Raw genomic sequence first — 21,115 nt, 5'->3', positions numbered from 1 at the left:
ATCATCTCCTTGGATGCTAACCATTAGCTTGCCCAACGATTAGCTTGATAACACGTACACATAGGGGGCTTAATAGGATAAAACAAGTTCCAGGATTGTAATGCATGATTATTCCATGCCCTTTGTATGAACTGCAGGCAGTATGTCATCTTCACGTTGTCTGTTTATGCAGCCAATGGCAACTGTACTGTTCATCAGATGTTTCAGCAGTAAGGACCCATCATTGCAACTTGCAAACAATACTTAATGCTAGGCTGCATTGCCAAAAGTTAGTTTGCAACTTAGGAAATGTTTTGAGGCTAGATCAGTGCTGACGATTGTGCTGCAAGTAAATGTGACTGGGAAACATTCAAGAATCCTGGGGCGGCACTTTGGCTCAGTGGTTAGCACTGCTGCTTCACAGTGCCAGGGACCCAGGTTCAATTCTAGGCAACTGTCTGTATGGAGTTTGCACATTCTCCCCGTGTCTGTGTGGGTTTCCTCCCACAGTCCAAAGATGTGCTGGCCAGGTGAATTGGCCATACTAAATTGCCCATAGTGTTAGGTGCATTAGTCAAGGGTAAATATAGGGTAGGGGAGTGGGTTTGGCTGGGTTACTCTTCGGAGGGGTGGTGTGGACTTGTTGGGCCAAAAGGCCTGTTTCCATTCTGTAGGGAATCTAATCTAATCTCACAACATGGGAGAGAATAGGCTCTAAGGCTCTTAAATGCTGCACCAAAGATCTTACTGGAGATAGTAGAAGGGAGGAGAGCTGTTCTCTATTCTCAGAAAGCCCTATAAATACATGGTAAGAGGAAGTATGTGGATGCAGTGCTGCTGGAAGGTAAATGAGTTAACATGCGTGCTCAAGGTCAGCAATTGCATCTTCAAATAATACATACCCCACCAACTATACCAGTAGCTCCAAATCATCACGCTCACACACTTCCAGCTATTCAGTCATAATAGTTATATCACACAATAGTCTGCACACATTCACATACATCCCTCTCTAGTGTATGACAAGGTGGTGCATAACCTTGCACACTAGAAGCAGCAAGAGCTAACCATGTGTCCTAAACCGACAGAGGAGACAATGTTAACCATTGTTGAGACCTTTGCCAGTAGCAGAGACAAAACGTTTGAAGATGGTGGTATACTCATATTAAATCCACTCTTGGCAGATCCCATTTGCCATTCTTTCTATGATTTCTCCTGATTTATAAGCAACAAATGGTGTAAACATTGTTTTTTCCATTACCTCCACAACTTCACTCTTGTTGTGGTTTTGTTGTTTGGTTTTGTCGTTTTGCTTTCAGAGAATAGCAGTCTAGCTGGTGTGTGGATGAATACCAAGAAGAGGTAATGGTCTAATGAAGAAGGCACAGCCCCACAACTTTGTGTGAGAGTGGCAGTATCAGTTCAGATATATCAGCTGTATCTTAGCAGTGAGATCCACACAAGGTGACATTGACCATGAATGCACTACAGTCAGATATTGTCAATGTGTCATTATCGTATTGAATATTTTGCAAAGAAGGCTAATCTGTATTTAAAATAAGGACAGAGAATCCTATGATATATCTTCCAGAAGTCACATGACTACCCTTGTGAATTCAGCTGGCATCGAACCCAGAATGTGGTGATCTCAAGAAAACATCACAAGAGAGCTTTTGAAATTCAATGAACATTCCAAAGAAAAGAAAGAAAAATTCCTTGACCATACTTCTCTGCAAGTGTGAATGGCTCTTCCTATTTTACAAATAACCCAACAGGATGAGTGCCATCAAACGGATTGCTGAGACAGTTAGACATTAATCGTTTCGACTAAAAAACAATGGATGGATCTGTGCCCAGACCTAGGCCAACCCAATAGCGAAAATTGAAGAATGATATAACAGTTTAGATTTAACAAACATTTTAAAGTTTTAATCCATTTAAAAGTCTGGCTATGAGCAACCATTTTGTGTAAAAACCACGAGAGAGACATGTTGAAGCAATCATTGTCTCTTAATACAGACAAAGGAGAAAGAATTCCAGGCCTGCTATACTGAATCGAGCAGTCAAGAGTCTCAACCTGAAGCACATAAAAGCAAAACAGAGGAGTCTTCATTTACTTGTAAGACCTGTTTTGCTCAGTCCACCTGTGAGAACAACCCCCAATTATTTGATCAGAAGACATACAGCTGATGGACTCTGACTTCAAAGTTTCAACCCCTTCACCTTGGAAAAGGAATCTTCAAGCAAATAATAGGTCAACAACAATCTTCAATACTGATCTTACTTTCATCTTTATAAGAATCTTTTATCCTTACCCTACATTAGATCTTTGTGTGTTTTGGCAAGTAACTTTGTCACCTTTATTTAAATAGCATTCTGTAATAAATTAACCTTTTACTTTGATGAAAGCATAAAATTGCTGCTGGACATTTTAAACTGATATTCACGAAAAATAAAAGAAGGCTACAATTGAACTTATACAAATTCAAAAGTTCATGGATCACTCTGAGGACATGTGTGGCATAGTCGAGACACACAACACAGGGATGAATAATGCAGTTGCCAGATGAGACTGCACACTGCAGATGACTCACATGAGAACCTCAAATTGGGCAGGCTACAAAAGGATGATGGGCATGTACCACTGCAGTTTCACAGTAATACTGACCAATTGCAAACACATACAGTATTACAAGTAGCTATGCTCATCTAAAAGAAATTATTTTAGTGAGGCTGCAATAGGTATCCATTCATACTTGCGGTCATTTCATCTCACCAGAAAAGAGAGGCTTTACTGCCAGGGCCTCTGAAGAGGATATGCAACACATATTTTGAACAGCTTAGAATGTGCATTAATTGCCTTATAAAATTAATAATTTTTATATTCAGATGTAGCTTCTGGGTAATTCCGAGTAGAAGGATTACATTCTTATCAGTAGAATGCAGATTCAGTTTTCATCAATCATGTGAACAGTGTGCTGCCACTGTGCCATCTTATTTATTTAATTCTTAAGTTTAATTCTGTTAAATCATTTAATGGTCTCATAAATAAAGGCATAACGGAGCACATCAAACTAGTTCACACACCCAAGTCAATGTGAAAATTCCAGAATTGTCTCCAGCCCTGGATAACCACCACATGTGCAATGCGCATAAGCAGCTGAACTTTGAAAAGCAGTTGATAAAATACAATTAATCCAGATCCTTAAAAGTAATAGCTTGGAGACGAAAAGCACACGAGTTACATGAAATTCATAATTCAATTGGTCATCCTTAACATAAGTATAGTATTGAATTCTGGGCACCTGCCCTTTAAGACAGATGTGCAGGTATTAGAAAGAGTAAAGGAAAGATGTACAATCATGATTCCAATGAAGAAGGACCTCGGTTACATAGATAGTTTGGAGAGGCTGAGACAGTTCCCCTTGTTTGGAGTGAGTAGCTAGGGCTGAAAATGTGTTGCTGGTTAAAGCACAGCAGGTCAGGCAGCATCCAAGGAACAGGGAATTCGACTTTTGCCCGAAACGTCGAATTCCCTGTTCCTTGGATGGTGCCTGACCTGCTGTGCTTTAACCAGCAACGCATTTTCAGCTCTGATCTCCAGCATCTGCAGACCTCACTTTTTACTCGTGAGTAGCTAGGGACAACATGTTTCTTTTAGCTGAAGAACTGAGAACACTTATTTCATGTGATTGGCAAAATAACCAAAGGCAACATGAGAAAACTTTATTTTAACAGAGAGTCATCAGGAGCAAGAATGAGGGTGATACAGGTAGGTTCATTTGAAGCCTTCAAGAAATTTTTGATTATTATCTGAATAGAAAACAAATTCAGAGCTTGAATGTAAAGTCAGGGGTTTGGGAATCTAGAATTAGCCAAGTTGCTCCTGCAAAGAGCTGGTTACAGATACACTGGGCAGAATGCCCTCCTCCTATGTTACAACCATTCTCTGATTCTTGGTGTGCGCTAGTACTGAGGAAAAGGTTATCTGCCACAATTAATAATTCCAAAAAATTATTTTTGAAGGTTTTCATGACTGAAAATATCTTTACAATGGAAAATGGAAAGAAAACTGGGTTATGATACAATGCACTTTGTCGTAAAAACTGTTCTATATATCTTGGAGATGTACTTACTCTTACTGCTTCAGCTTTATTGCGAAACATTCTTTCCATATCCTTTGCGAGTTTTTTGACAAGCTGGAGACCATCTATTTCTTGAACAGAGACTGTTTTCTCATGTTCCTTATATTTCTGTAAAAAGCAGTGAAAGAAGATTGTTAAAAGAATTTATCACTATTCTAGTTAATAGGCCCTGGGAAAATAAAATGAATTTAGTTAAACAGAACTTATTCATCTGCTAACCTTCCTGCATAATCCTGACTACAACAATGAATCCACTTCAAAACTAGTTCATTGGTTGTGAAATGCATTTATATGTCCTGGAATTGTGAAAGGAAATTTATAAATGAAAGTTAGTTCTTTCATTGATGTAAACCCTGTAAGTACCGCAATGAATTATGTTCTAATATATTTGTATCAAAATTTCCTCTTCAATGGTGGCATTAGTTATTTGATAAATGAATTAATTCCTCTTTTAAGGAAATAAAGAATCTGAATTTAGAATTTCTGTAACATCTAGTATACAATCTTCTGGAATTCTGTCACCGTACTGCACTAACTTCTAATGCACAAACAAATTTTATTTAAAATTCATTTCATGTAACTGACTCCTTTTTTTTGTGGGTGGAGAAATGCACCATCAGAAAGAAACAAATCTAAAGCCAAGATAAGAAAATATAAGGCATATTTAACTGGTCAAACAACAAGCTATGTTATATATATTGTTATGACTAGACCCCATATGAGGTTCATCAATTCCTTATGGTTTCAAGTGGGATACACCAAATAATTTAAACTCCCAGGTGAGAAGGAATGGATTGACTCCTCTTCTTTGTTGACTTACCTCCTCAGCTGCAATAGAGTTAATTTTAAAAGGATCCCATTGCCTTTGGACACTTCTCCCCAGATTACAGGAACTTATGTTTTAAAAGCAGTCAATTTATCCTGGATTGAATTAACAAAATGGGCAAGTTTACTAATTACTACCTGCAAGAGGAAATGCTAACGCAGCATGCTTAACAAGTATATTAGAAGTATATGGTGAGTCCAAAAAGATAAAAGTTAACTAAAAGCATTGTATGAGTCAATCTTTGAATTGTTTGTTGTCACAAAGCTAGTCCCTTTTCTTTGAGAAACTGTTTCTTGGCTGAAAGATACTCTGCCTTTGATTTTTTTTTCAGAGGGGTAATAAACCCGGCTGGGCTCTGATCAGTCTGGTTTGGTACAGAGATTAAAGGATTTTGAGAGGCCTTTTGTTTATATGTAAACAGATCAGACTTCAGGCCAAAATGGTCATGTTTTATAAGTGACCTATAGAATGAAAGGGGAATGGTCAGCTCTCTAACTGAGCAGTTTAGTTCAGTCCAGAACTGAATGGGATTTCAACAGTGAGCTGTATGGAAACTCTCTCTTCTGCCCTTCTAGCTTCAACCTGACCTGACCATTTTTTGTACTTTTTTTTAAAGGAGGTTTGCTTATTTGGTTGTTGTGTATATTTGGAATGGTATAATTACATCTAGTTTGGGTAGACTGATTTCTATAGGGTTTCTTTATTCTGTTCTTTGTGTCATTTTGTGAATAAATTTTTAGTCTGTTTTAAATCTGGTAGTCAACTTTGTTAACATAATCCAGGTAATTTTTGCTGTACACTTACTGAAACAAATTGCAAAGTTATGGTCTGGGCTGCCTGCTTAAGAATGTTTTGAGTGGTCTGGCCTAGTCCGTAATATTGTAAAGAGCAGACAAGACTATCTATGTCCATTGCTGGTTTGCACAGGTAATGCTGCTGTTGGAAGTTGAACGGTCGATTTTTGAGATTGTAGTTCAGTAGGCTGATTGAAGATTCTTTGTCCTGATACTATTTTTAACTGGTTTGCAGTTTAATGGCTGCTCTCAAACTGTGATTCCATAGCATATTCAACACAGTCTAGTTCAAAGGAGCCTTACAATAACACGCAAAAGTGTTGAATCTCTCTTTTAATCCCTTCTTTTGCATATTTCTGAAAGGGAAAACCACGAAAGTGTTTGCAAGACTTGGCTGTCTGCCTGGGTTGGGGAATAGTCAGCCCCCTCACTATTTCAAGTCACTGTCTCTTTCTGTTTGAAGTTTCTTTGACCACTTTTAAGTGTTACACTTCACGGGCCAACCACTGATTTTAAAACTGAATGTGGAGGTGCCAGTGTTGGACTGGGGTGGACAAAGTCAAAAGTCACATGATGTTGGGTCATAGTCCAACAGGTTTAATTGAAAACACAAGCTTTCAAAGCCTCACTCCTTCTTCTGGTGCTAGTGAGAGAGGATATATCGGGCAAAAAATCAAAGGGTCATATAACTGAAGCAAACGCATTAAACAAACCTAGAGGGCTATTAAGTTTTTAATCAGTTAGAGAGTTATAGAGATGTACAGCATGGAAACAGACCCTTTGGTCCATGCCGACCAGATATCCCAACCCAATCTAGTCCCACCTGCCAGGATCCGGCCCATATCCCTCCAATCGCTTCCTATTCATATACCCATCCAAATGCCTCTTGAATGTAGCAATTGTACCAGCCTCTACCACATCCTCAGGCAGCTCATTCCATACATGTACACCCTCTGCATGAAAAAGTTGCCCCTTGGGTCTCTTTTATATCTTTCCCCTCTCACCCTAAACCTATGCCCTCTAGTTCTGGACTCCCCGACCCCAGGGAAAAGACTCTGCCTATTTGTCCTATCCACGCCCCTCATAATTTTGTCAACCTCTATAAGGTTGTCCCTCAGCCTCCGACGCTCCAGGGAAAACAGCCCCAGTCTGTTCAGCCTCTCCTTATCGCTCAAATCCTCCAACCTTGGCAACATCCTTGTAAATCTTTTCTGAATCCTTTCAAGTATTACAACATCTTTCCAATAGGAAGGAGACCAGAATTGCACACAATATTCCAACAGCGGCCTAACCAATGTCCTGTACAGCCGCAACATGACCTCCCAACTCCTGTACTCAATAGTCTGACCAATAAAGGAAAGCATACCAAACGCCGCCTTCACTATCCTATCTACCTGCGACTCCACTTTCAAGGAGCTATGAACCTGCACTCCAAGGTCGCTCTGTTCAGAAACACTCTCTAGGACCTTACCATTAAGTGTATAAGTCCTGCTAAGATTTGTTTTCCCAAAATGCAGCATCTCGCATTTATCTGAACTAAACTCCATCTGCCACTTCTCACCCCATTGGCTCATCTGGTCAAGATCCTGTTGTAATCTGAGGTAACCCTCCTCACTGTCCACTACACCTCCAATTTTGGTGTCACCTGCAAACTTACTAACTGTACCTCTTATGCTCGCATCCAAGTCATTTATGTAAATGACAAAAAGTAGAGGGCCCAGCACCGATCCTTGTGGCACTCCACTGGTCACAGGCCTCCAGTTTTAAAAACCCTCTACCATCACCCTCTGTCTTCTACCTTTGAGCCAGTTCTGTATCCAAATGGCTAGTTCTCCCTGTACTCCATGAGATTTAACCTTGCTAATCAGTCTCCCATGGGGAATCTTGTCGAACACTTTACTGAAGTCCATATAGATCACATCTACTGCTCTGCCCTCATCAATCTTCTTTGTTACTTCTTCAAAAACTCAATCAAGTTTGTGAGACATGATTTCCCACGCATAAAGCCATGTTGACTATCTCTAATCAGTCCTTGCCTTTCCAAATATATGTACATCCTGTCCCTCAGGATTTCCTCCAACAACTTGCCCACCACTGAGGTCAGGCTCGCTGGTCTATAGTTCCCTGGCTTGTCTTTATCACCCTTCTTAAACAGTGGCACCACATTAGCCTACCTCCAGTCTTCCGGCACCTCATCTGTGACCATTGATGATACAAATATCTCAGCAAGAGGCCCAGCAATCACTTCTCTAGCTTCCCGCAGAGTTCTCGGGTACACCTGATCAGATCCTGGGGATTTATCCACTTTAGCCGTTTCAAGACATCTAGCACTTCCTCCTCTGTAATCTGGACATTTTGCAAGATTTCACCATCAATTTCCCTACAGTTATATCTTCCATATCCTTTTCCACAGTAAATACTGATGCAAAATATTCATTTAGTATCTCCCCCATTTTCTGTGGCTCCACACAAAGGCCGCCTTGCTGATCTTTGAGGGGCCCTATTCTCTCCCTAGTTACCCTTTTACCCTTAATATATTTGTAAAAACCCTTTGGATTCTCCTTAATTCTATTTACCAAAGCTATCTCATGTCCCCTTTTTGCCCTCCTGGTTTCCCTCTTAAGTATATTCCTACTTCCTTTATACTCTTCTAAGGATTCACTCGATCTATCCTATCTATACCTGATGCATGCTTCCTTCTTTTTCTTAACCAAACCCTCAATTTCTTTAGTCATCTACATTCCCTATACCTACCAGCCTTCCCTTTCTCCCTGACAGGAATATACTTTCTCTGGATTCTTGTTATCTCATTTCTGAAGGCTTCCCATTTTCCAACCGTCCCTTTACCTGTGAACATCTGCCTCCAATCAGCTTTTGAAAGTTCTTACCTAATACTGTCAAAATTGGCCTTTCTCCAATTTAGAACTTCAACTTTTAGATCTGGTCTATCCTTTTCCATCACTATTTTAAAACGAATAGAATTATGGTCGCTGGCCCCAAAGTGCTCCCACACTGACACCTCAGTCACCTGCCCGGCCTTATTTCCCAAGAGTAGGTCAAGTTTTGCACCTTCTCTAGGTTGATTGATTAATACATAAATCCCAGAATTTATTTCAAGTCATTATTTCCCAAGAATAGGTCAAGTTTTGCACCTTCTCTAGGTTGATTGATTAATACATAAATCTCAGAATTTATTTCAAGTCATTACCCTGAGATAACTTGCACACAAACACCCACACACATGCGTACACACAAACACACACAAACACATATGCATCTATGGGGTGAATTTGCAATTGCAGATTTGCATTTGCAGATATGTTCTATTTTGTTCAAAAAAGTATATAATCTGTAGACAGTCAGTCAGTCAATGTGACATTTTATAAATTCCCACATTGGAAATAAAACCAGTCTGAGTCCAGGTTAAGACACAGACAGACTCTAAACAAGGCCTCACACCTAAAATTCATCGTCGGACCTGAGATGTCAAAACGTTTATACTGATAAAACCTTGTTATCTCAGGGCAGTGACTTGAAAGAAATTCTGGGATTTACATATTAATCAATCAAAACCTGCATCTCCATTCTAAATGATTAAAGACTTAACTACCATCTAGGTTTGACTGACAGTGCATGTCCAAATGAACATTAGGCTTTTGAAGATGGCATGGGTACAAGGGATGCTGGTGAATTTCGAGCCGTCCCATAGGAGTGAATTATTCTGGGAACACCACAGGATAAGAATGAGCTGGAATCAGGTGTGTGCTGCTGTGCCATAGAGTGAGGAAGGTAGTTCATGAGCTGAGTTTGGTGAGATACCTGGTAGAAAACTCAGTAGGCCTCATGCTGAAAAATGCTGCAAAAAACTTGATGCAATGCACACGTAGCTAAAAATGATTCAGTCATATACAGTTTTGACAAATTCATTGTCATGTTTAGTGGTAGCTGTTGATTTCTGACAATAGCTTGAAATAACTTTTTTTTAATTATTCATTCAATGAATGAAGGCATCACTGGCTGGGCTAGCATTATTGCCCATTCCTAATTGCCCAGCAGGCAGTTAAGAGTCTGTAGTCACATGTAGGTTAGACCAAATAAGGATGGCAGTTCCATTCCCTAAAGGGTATTAGATGGGCTTTTCCCCAACAGTTCACAATGGATTCATGGTTGCCATAGGCTCTTAATTCCATACTGTTATTGAATTTGAATTTGAATTCCACCACTGGCTGTGGCAGGATTTAAACCTAGGTCCCCAGAACATTACTGGGCTCTGGATCAACAGTCCAGCGATAATACCACTAGGCCATTGCCTCCCTGATACATGAACAAATAAAATCATTAGTTTTTTGTGTGCTTTGCTGACCTGTAACACATAACATTTTCCAGCTTTTCATAATTAACAAACTGGCTTGACCAGGTTATCTCCAGCATGAGGGACAAAAAAACATTTGTAATGTTTTGAATGAAATGGGCAATTTTCATTGAATTAAAAACTTAAGCTACATTCAAAATTTTCTATCCAATATTTTAAATATTTGACAGGTGTCATCCCACACCAATTCTTAATTGCCTATGTAGCAAAAATATATCATGCCAGATGCAGCGTTTAACTTACAATCTCTCTGAATTCAATTTAATTCTCACCAAGACTTTACAGCAGATTTTGAGTCTTCCTACCCTGAGGTGGACAAGAACAACATGCCCAAAATGTACTGCTCCTTCCTGCCCTAGCTCAGAAGTGCCAGGATTTCTTTTCTGGCTCATTTATATGGCCCACAACATCCTTCTGTACTGTACTGATCTTTAACAACATTTATCATCAAGAAGAAACATCAGGACAACTCAGGCAAGGGATGCTACTTTCCAACTCATTTGAGTGATTCCCTTTGACATGCAACCACTGCAGCTCCATGAACCAGAAATCACAGAGTTACTGAAAGAGTCTGCAATTTGACAAAATAAGTTTTCCTTCGTTTTGGGGAAGTGGGAGTCCTGAATCAAAAATTAGAAAAATAATTTTTCTTGCATTTCCATTTCTTACAATGATTGACTTACATGAGTTGATGTCAGTTCTTACAAGTCTTACAATTAAATGTAAAGTTCACGAACAAGAAACAGACAACACAAACTTCTTTTGGTTATTTGTCCAAAATATTGTTGTGTCATAAATATTCCAAGTTTGTTATTGACCTCATGAAGCAAACCTAATAATCCACTATACATGATTGATAGTAACACTATGTATGGTTGAAACAGTATGCATTGTTTGTTTAATGATTCTTTTAATTGTGTAATACATTAAATTTATAATAGAATTCAACACTTCTGAGAGATTTATAATGTTGCTGAGATGGGTTAAAAATTAATACATATCTGTAAGTATTATGCAGTTCTTTCAAAAGTCATGTTAGCTGTGGCACTTTGAAGCCATCTTGTCAAATCACTTTTGTCCATAAAATATGACAATCTATTCAGAAGTTCAACACATATGCAGTTTTGAACAGGTATTCACACCATGACCGAGTTTCAATTTTGTGTAAACAAATATAGGCTTTGAATGAATTAAATTCAGGCCCTGTGGTCTCCAAACAAATGTTCATTACTATTTTCCTCCCAAATCTTCTTCTCTAAAATGCTCCTAAGTCTTTTCCCATTAACTTAGACAAATTCTCCCAGAATTCTACTTGTTCCCTTCTCTGCTCTGTTAATACAAGTGCTTTTCCTGCATTCAATCTAACCCAATTTATTCCATTGTTTAGGATTCCCCATCGCATTCACCAATCTGATTGTATATTCACAAATCCAGTCTGCTCATGTATAATAGCTGAATCATTGCATCATAATCTACATACTCTTCATTGGGATGATAAAAAATGTTTATTTCAGTCAAAGATTACTTTCTACAACTCCCACAATTTTGAATAAGATCAGCCACCTCTCAAGCGGAATCCTTCATTCATTAATTGATATTATAGCACAACAAAATACAACATTAAACCATTATCCTGATTTCTTCTTAGATTTTTTAAATATTCCATAAGCTGTACCAGAATGTTACCAAATAATCTCTACAATATCTTAACTCAGCATTGAAAACTAATCTACCCCAGAGTGAAGTTTCAGTATCTTGGTGATTCAAACTCTGAGTGAAACTATTTTGTTTAAATGTTCAACCTGATCTGTTTGCCTTTTTTCCTAGAACTCTCAGGGTGCAGCTGAAAAAAAGTCATATCCATTCTATCACAGAAATCTGCAATCTCATCACAGCATATAATTGTGTATTGAATGATTCCAGATCATTTGCTTCCATTACTCCACAGAGAAAAGCCCTTTTCACTGTTCTCCATTGTGTTGTTCATTGGAATTATTGCAAGGAAAACAATTTCTTGACATTTGTCCTGGATTCATCTTTCACATTTGACATTTAACTTAAGATGATGCTTCAGATCTATCTTTTGTATTGTGCCGAGTATCTAACATACGTCTATAACATGACCTTGTTTCACATGCTCTTAAAATTGAAGGAATCACAATTTTTTGAGTTGACTTCATATTCAGTCTTCTGGCAAGAGGGCATCAGCATTGCGAATTGTTTCCATACTACTCTCAAAGGTTAAGTGTTTCTTGTGTGTCTCAGTGACCAGAATGTGTTACAGTCTGGTGACAAGACGGTGAATGGCTCTTATTGTTACTCTGTCCTTGTTTGGCTACAGCAGAAATTTCTGTGTTTGAAAAGAACTGTACTTGCACAATCAGTAAGTACATACCAAAGTATGTACTTTATGTACAGTGATTAGGAAAGAACCAACTGGACAGGTTTCCTTGAGTTGATCAAAGGAAGTTTTCTTTATTAGACATCAAACGTTCTAAACAGAGTACTCTGATTTCTACATGCACACTCTGACAGTTCACACATGCAAACACAGATTGCTGTTGGGAAGTTGGCCAAATTAGGGTCCATGAAAAGTCAATAATATATGGTTTTATAGTTTTGTGACAACTGGCTTCAGGCTAAAATTTGATCATTTCGCCAGTTCTGAGTTAATGATATGTTTGTTTTTCAAGTTGCACTTTCCCAATTTTGCCTTGCGTAACAAGAATTTATCAATCTCCATCTTAAAAAATTCAATAATCTACTGCCTTCTGAGGCAGAGAGTTCCAAGTAACACAACCTCTTAAAGAAAATCTTCTCCTTCCTAATATTTTAAAACAGGGCCTCTGAGTTCTTGTCTCAACCTATACAGGTAAATATCTTACCAATGTCCAATCTGTCTAGACTATTCAGGATATTTTACACTTCAATCAAATCACTCCTCAATCATTTAAACTCTAATAGTTAAAAACATAGGAAGTTTTTACTATCTGTCCAACGGTTCCCTCTGAGGTCCAATTTTATTGTTACATTATTGAAAGACTATTTCATAACTCCATCACTTAATTCTAGTAGCTCTACTCCATCTGCTTGTCTACACATGAATGAAATGAGCTGCCAGAGGAAGCGGTGGAGGCTAGTACAATTGCAACATTTAAAACACATCTGGATGGGTATATGAATAGGAAGGGTTGGGAGGGATATGGACCAGGTGCTGGTAGATGGGACTAGATTGGGTTGGGATATCTGGTCGGCATGGACAAGTTGGACTGAAGGGTCTGTTTCCGTGCTGTACATCTCTATGACTCTATAACTCTGTTTTTCTCTCTCTCTACCTTACATTAACTAGCTCTGCCCACTCTGCGTTGTTTATGCCCAGTGGGAAGCAGCTCTGTGACATCATCACAATTGATGCCAAGCCCTAAACCCCTCACACAATATTTGTAGAAGGTATTATCCAGTCCAGAGAGATTAAAGGCCAAGAGTAACTTTGGTAGATGGTCCTGAGGAGGCCATGCTTTAAGTTAGCTGTTGCTGACCTATACAACCTTTATCTGCCTCCTAAGGCCTTGGAAAGCGATGCATTGTCAGTGGTCATTGACCAAATTTTTTCGAGACAGTCTCTTTCTAGTTATAATTCCCATTCTGCAGTGTATAGTGCTTTAACTGGGTCATCTAACCTTAATTTCCAGAGTAAAGCATTAAATACCTTTGTATTCCATCAACTAGAATGTGTAATTTCTGTGATTTATAAATTGTGGCCAGTCTGTTTTGGATCAGGATATGGTAACATGGTCAAACTCACATATTAGCATACCAACATTTTAATAAATTCAGTTTCTTTTAGGAAGATAAATGAACAATAGCTTCTGCAAATGAGAAGTAAATACTCCTTAATCAAGTTTTTCTTTGGTACATTAGAAGCACAGCTGGAAAGTTGCTGCGTTTCACTGGGAAATGTTTCTGGTTGGTAGGGATTTAGGCTCAAAGACAAGAACATTTATCATTTTTTGACGGGGATGCAGTAAAGCATTGCATCAACAGCATCCACTTTACCAGATCATTTCACACAAACACTTGGAAAAGAAAACCACTACTTCACTGTCAGCACATTTAATGTTTTTCATGCTTTTGGGTCACATTTTTTTCAAGATAACTGAGCGTCTCGTAATAACCTGCCAAAAGTGAGCTAGAGGGAGTTCAAGTTTGAGTGATTTTGGAAAATCCAAACAATTCATATTAAAAATTGGTACAAACGAAAGACAAGTTAAACAGGGTGCAGTTGAGGATCAGTCGCACAGAGAACAAAACAATGGGAAAAGTTCAGGAAAAACTAATCATGACAACTGTTCTTATAAATGTATCTTTAAAACAAGACAATAAGAATAAATATATACTAATGAGTCACAGGAAATCTGAAGTAGATGACAGGAAGGAAGCATTAATTGAGTGTCACAACATTGTTGAAAATTGAATAATTTTACATCTCATTTCATATATGACAACACTTGAAGGAATCAATTAAGATTCTGAAAATGTTGGTGTTTATAACTGTCATTAAAAAGTCAGTTTTAGGCATATATTTACGTTTCAGAAATCTTGTTCTCAAATAAGCAATTACAGGGATGGTGCAGGAGGGAGGGTTTCAGATTTTTGGATAATTGGAGCTCTTTCTGGGGTAGGTGGGACCTCTACAAGCAGGATGGTCTTCATCTAAACCAGAGGGGTACCAATATCCTGGGGGGGGGAATACGCTAAAGCTATTAAGGTGGATTTAAACTTATACAGCAGGGGGATGGGAACCAAAAGTATAGGACAAGTACAGAAAAGGATGAGAGTAGGGAGTTCCATAATCAAGTATCTGACACTGGCAAACGAGAACCTGGTTTGAAGTGTGTGTACTTCAACGCAAGCAGCATCTGAAATAAAGTGGGTGAACTGGCAGCGTGGATTGGTACCTGGGACTTCGATGTTGTGGCCATTAAGGAGATATGGTAAAGCAGAGACAGGAATGGCTGCTGCTGGTTCTGGGATTCAGATCTTTCAGTAAGAAGAGAGAAGATGGTAAAAGAGGGGGAGGTGTGGCATTGTTGATCAGGGACAATATTTCAGTTGCAGAAAGGATGTTTGGGGACTCGTTAACTGAGATAGTATGGGCTGAGGTTAGAAACAGGAAAGGAGAAGTCACCATGCTGGGAGTTTTCTATAGGTCTCCAAATAGTCCCAGAGATGTAGAGGAAAAGATAGCAAAGATGATTCTCGATAGGAGTGACAGAGGCAGGGTAGTTGTCATAGGGGACTTCAACTATCCAAATATCGACTGGGATCACTACAGTAAGAGTACTATAGATGGGTCAGTTTTTGTCCAGTGTGTGCAGGAGGGCTTCCTGACACAGTATGTAGATAGGCCTACAAGGGGCAAAGCCACTTTAGATTTAGTACTGGGTAACGAGCCTGGCCAGGTGTTAGATTTGGAAGTAGGTGAGCACTTTGGAGACAGCGATCACAATTCTGTCAGGCTTACTTTAGTGATGGAAAGGGATAGGTGTACTCCACCGAGCAAGAGTTACAGCTGGGGGAAGGGAAATTACGATGCAATGAGGAAAGATTTAGGAAGCGTAGAATGGGGAAGGAAATTGCAGGGGATGAGCACATTAAAAATGTGGAGCTTATTCAAGGAAAAGCTCCTGTGTGTCCTAGATATGTATGTACCTGTCAGGCAGGGAAGAAGATATACAAAGCATGAACCGTGGTTTACTAAGGAAGTGGAATCCCTGGTCAAGAAGAAGAAGAAGACTTATGTTAGGACAAAATGTGAAAACTCAGTTAGGGCGCTTGAGGGTTACAAGGAAGTCAGGAAAGACCTAAAAAGAGAGCTCAGGAGAGCCAAGAGGAGACATGAGAAGTTGTTGGCGGATAGGATCAGGGTTAAGGTATTTCAGGAATAAAAGAATGACGAGAGTTAAATTAGGGCCAATCAAGGATAATAGTGGGAAGTTGTGTGTGGAGTCAGAGGAGATACGGGAAGCACTAAATAAATATTTTTCGACAGTATTCACTATAGAAAATGAAAATGTTGGCGAGGAAGATACAGAGATACTTGCATCTAGACTAGAAGATATTGAGGTTCACAAGGAATAATTAGAAGTACTGCAGAGTGTGAAAATAGACAAGTCCCCTGGGTCGGATGGGATCTATCCTAGGATCCTCTAGGAAGCAAGGGAAGAGATTGCCGAGCCTTTGACATTGATCTCCAAATCATCATTGTCTACAGGAATAGTGCCTGAGGACTGGAGGATAGCAAATGTGGTTCCCTTGTTCAAAAAGGGTAGTAGAGACAACCCTGGTAATTACAGACCAGTGAGTCTCACTTCAGTTGTTGGTAAAGTGTTAGAAAAGCTTATAAGAGATAGATAGGATTTATAACCATCTAGTAAAGAATAATCTGATCAGGGACAGTCATCACGGTTTTGTGAAGGGTGAGTCGTGGCTAATGAATCTTTATTGAGTTTTTTGACAAAGTGACCAAACAGGTAGATGAGAGTAAACTGGTTGATGTGGTGTATATGGATTTCAGCAAGGTGTTCGATAAGGTTCCCCACAGTAGGCTATTATACAAAATGCGGAGGAATGGGATTGAGGGAGACGTAGCAGTTTGGATCAGTAATTGGCATGCTGAAAGAAAACAGAGGGTTGTAGTTGATGGAACATGTTCATCTTGGTGTTCAGTTACTAGCGGTGTACCGCAAGGGTCGGTGTTGGGTCCACTGCTGTTCGTTATTTTTATAAATGACCTGGATGAGGTCTTAGAAGGGTTGGTTAATCAATTTGCTGATGACACTAAGGTCAGTGGAGTTGTAGATGGTGACGAAGGATGTAGTAGGTTGCAGAGAGACATAAATAGGATGCAGAGCTGGGCTGAGAGGTGACAAATGGAATTTAATATGGACAAATGTGAGGTGATACACTTTGGATGGAGTAATCAGAATGCAAAGTACTGGGCTAACGGTAAGATTCTTGGGAGTGCAGATGAGCAGAGAGATCTCGGTGTCCATGTACACAGATCCCTGAAAGTTGCCACCCAGATTGACAGGATTGTTAAGAAGGCATACAGTGTTTTGGCCTTAATTAATAGAGGGATTGAGTTCTGGAACCAGGAGGTTATGCTGCAGCTGTACAAAGCTCTGGTATGGCCACACTTGGAGTATTGTGTACAGTTCTGGTCACCTCATTATAAGAAAGATGTGGAAGCTTTGGAAAGGGTGCAGAGGAGAGTTACTAGGACGTTGCTTGGTATGGAAGGAATGTCTTACGAGGAAAGGCTGAGGATTTTGAGGCTGTTCTCGTTAGAGAGAAGAAGGTTGAGAGGTGACTTAATCGAGACACACAAGATAATCAGAGGGTTAGATAGGGTGGACGGGAGAGCCTTCTTCCAAGTATGGGGATGGCAAACACGAGGGGACACAACTTTAAAGTGAGGGGCAATAGGTATAAGACAAATGTCAGAAATGGTTTCTTTACTCAGAGAGTAGTAAGGGTATGGAATGCTTTGCCTGCAACGGTAGTAGATTCGCCAAGTTTAAGTGCATTTAAGTCGTCATTGGACAGGCATATGGACGTACATGGAATAGTGTAGGTGGGATGGGCTTCAGATTAATATGACAGGGTGGCGCAATAGGGCATGTACTGTGCTGTAATGTTCTATTTTCTATGTTGTATCCTTTGAATGCTGCACCAAATCTATAAATTTGTTCCAGATCAATGGTCAGAAATGAAAGCATATCTTGAGTAATACACTTCAAGAGCGTTGAGTGGAGTGTATGGTTTTGTTCTGTCTGCTTGGCATATACTTCATGTGTGAATCAGGATGATTAATCTAAAAATGCAGTTGGTTCCTGTAAATGGCACGGATTTCAAAAAACTGCCCCCAACTAATTTCAACCTCAACATGTTCTCATTGCAAAATCACCCTTACTAAAATATTTGCTTTTCTTTTGGTTTAATTGTGTCCCTTATAAATACAACTACTCAACATCTTTCATGATTTCCATGCCTTTTAAAACACTTTACATCCTGGAATGTTTAGCTCTCAGCCATGTTCAGTTTGTCGTCAGGTCTTTATAATGGCTACTTCATCATAAACTTTATGTTAATTTCTTGATTTTAAATTGCTTGTTTTCCTTATATAATTTGCTTACATTTGTGCAATAATCTATGACTTGTGTTTTTGACCCCTGCTCAAATATTCTCAGAATAGAGAAGATCTTTGTTTTGACATCTAACCTGGGAGAATGTTTTAAGAAGATGAGCCATGGAAGATGTAAGGATGGTAGTAGATACAGACAGTGTACAGCAGGTTCTTTGGTCCAATCCCACCATAGATTTAATGGGAACTGGAACATTCATGAAACTCCTCTCATTCACAATACTGAAGGTCAGTGGAATGGCTCTATTATGACACAGCTGGTGGGCACTAATGTATTGTTCAGATTCCAGGATGAAATTTGGCAAAATGGATTTTTTAAAAACTTTTTAACATGATGATTATCAGACAATGCTGGAGTGTTTTTTTAACAACAGAACAGATGTTTATTACACAAAAAATGACAATGAAAAAACATAAATGTAGCTAACAAAATATAAGAACCCAGTTTGAAAGATCTTAAAACAAAGTCTCATCCTATTCAGAGTCTTTCTATTCAGAGTCCAAAATTCAGAGAAATCTCTCCCATAAATCAAATTATTAAGTTGTACTTAATTGATTCTCTCCAGACTTTTCCTGTAAACTGCAAAAATTTCTCACAGCACGGAGATCTTAGTGTTGCTCAGATTTTAATAACGTGTACAATTCCTAACCAACCACTCCTGGTTTGGAAATTCCACAAGCCATTTTTCTGCTAAGATGGCTGTGCTTTACCTGACCTGTCTTATCTTCCTTTTTAGCATGGCTTTCGTCCTCACTTGGGTCTCCTCTGGACTGTCCTTAACGCATTCACTTACTGAGTTTTCTGAACTAAAAGCAATCCTTGATTATTCTGAACCAAAAACAAGACTTTCAATAGTTACCCCACCCTTTGGAAACCACACAGTAAAAATCATGAACACTTCGGGCAGTTCTGCTCTCTGTCATATAGTGGATTACGTCACTTGTCTGAAAAGACAGTCTGACCTTTTTTTTTAAATTAGAAAATTAGTAACCCAAGCATACACCAAATTCCAACAACCTAAACTTTAAAAAATGCATTTAAATTTTTATTTCAAACACCGCTGGTCACAACCAGATAGCAGTTCTGATGCCACTGAAAAATGAAACTTTAGCAATTGCAAGATTCTCAACAGGGCATGCAATAATAAAGATGAAATGGGATTTTGTCTATGCAACAGTGAATGCCTAATTCATGGAACATAGATTCACTATTATGTCTTTGATTTAATGTACAGACTTTGAATATTGCCGTGATAGGAATGCACAGAAACATTAACTTGTCTTGTCAATGTACTCCTTGGTCAAGGTCAGAGGAACACCAAGAGATAACAGGCAATCCAGTAACACCTTAGAGGATACATTCACACAATCAAGTGCAATACTCAGCAGCATAGATACAATGACCTTGGGAAAATGGTTATCACAGGGTGGGAAGTATAGCAGAAGTGTTTAGGTGAAAAAGATAATGGAAGTGGGTGGTAGTCCCCATCGGAGGATGAAGGATAGCACCAGCCATGCTCAGGTCATAAGATATGCTGAGCCTTGAGGGTCAATCATAAAGAGGGTGCAATGACAAAGAGAGCACAGCAATGAGAGATGTCTGAACACCTGGCAGAATTCTTGAAAGCTAGTCTGTGCCCTTGGACAGAATATGGACTCCATGAGTCTTGCCATTCCTAAATTCAATGAGAGCATGAATAGCTCCATGGAAAGAGTGGGCAATGTCATAGAGGCTCATAAACACAAGGCCAATAATTGGATGTAGATTGGGAGCATTTCGACAGTTTCTGCAATGTAACTTCAATGGCCAGAATTGCATGGATTTGAGACTAATGCATAGAAGACCTGTAGCTGCAACCACACTACTGGACAACACCTAAGTGTAGTTACAGCCTGAAAAATCTTAAAGTGGGCAGAACTGATGGTCAATAGCTGATGCCCTGCCCCTTCTACCAGAGATTCCTACTCCCACGATTGAGGGCTCCTCTGAACATTTCCAGTTGGGACAGTCTGTCTGAGAGCAAAGGAATAGGAGGAGGAATAGGCCTTCTGGTCCCCTCTAAGCCTACCCCACCATTCAACAAAATCATGGCTGATCTGCCAAAGCCCTCAGCTCCTTTTTGTGCCAGCTCATCATAACCATCAACTCCCTGAGATTTTAACAGTCTATCTACCTCCTTTTTATGCACTTTCAGTGATATGGCCTCCACTGCTCTCTGACTTAGGGAATTCCAGATACTTAATACCTTCTGGGAGAAGAAAATCCTTTACACCACAATTTTAAATGTGTGCCCTCTTATTCTGTAACTATGTCCCTCAGTTCAAGGTTCCTCCACTACTGAAAGATCCTCTTAATATCTATTTTTGCCCCTCAGAAGCTTGTATGTTTCAATAACTCATTTGGTCAGTGCATTGAGTGTAGGATTGGGATGTCATGTTGTGGGTGTACAGGATATTGGTGAGGCCATTTTTAGAATACTGAATTCAATTCTGGCCTCTCTGCAGTAGGAAAGATGATGTTAAACTTGAGTGGATGCAGAAAAGACTTAGAAAGATATTGCCAAGATTGGAGGGTTTCAGCTATCGAGAGAGGCTGAATAGGCTGGGGCGTTTTTCTGCTGGGGCATCAGAGGCTGAGCGGTGGTCTTAGAGAGAGTTATAAAATCAGGAGGGACATAGGATAGGGTGAATAGCCAAGATATCTTTCCCAGGGTAGGGGAGTCCAAATCTAGAGGGCACAGGTCTAAGATGAGAGGGAAAAAATTTAAAAGGGACCAGAGAGTTAACGTTTTC

At 39.4% G+C, this 21,115-nt stretch overlaps 1 protein-coding gene across 3 annotated transcripts in view; it reads right to left on the bottom strand.

Annotated features, from left to right (window-relative positions):
- cacna2d3a (calcium channel, voltage-dependent, alpha 2/delta subunit 3a) overlaps positions 1-21,115 on the bottom strand; it is a 953,890-nt gene that overhangs the window by 759,208 nt on the left and 173,567 nt on the right. For all 3 annotated transcript variants that reach the window (XM_060835584.1, XM_060835582.1, XM_060835583.1), the window contains exon 3: positions 4,116-4,232. In XM_060835584.1, the coding sequence (XP_060691567.1) occupies positions 4,116-4,232 (117 nt within the window). The remainder of the gene's footprint in view (positions 1-4,115; positions 4,233-21,115) is intronic.

This window comes from Hemiscyllium ocellatum, chromosome 14, assembly GCF_020745735.1.
Source record: "Hemiscyllium ocellatum isolate sHemOce1 chromosome 14, sHemOce1.pat.X.cur, whole genome shotgun sequence".
In the NCBI taxonomy this organism is placed as follows: domain Eukaryota; kingdom Metazoa; phylum Chordata; class Chondrichthyes; order Orectolobiformes; family Hemiscylliidae; genus Hemiscyllium; species Hemiscyllium ocellatum.
This window is presented reverse-complemented; position numbering and strand designations above follow the sequence as displayed.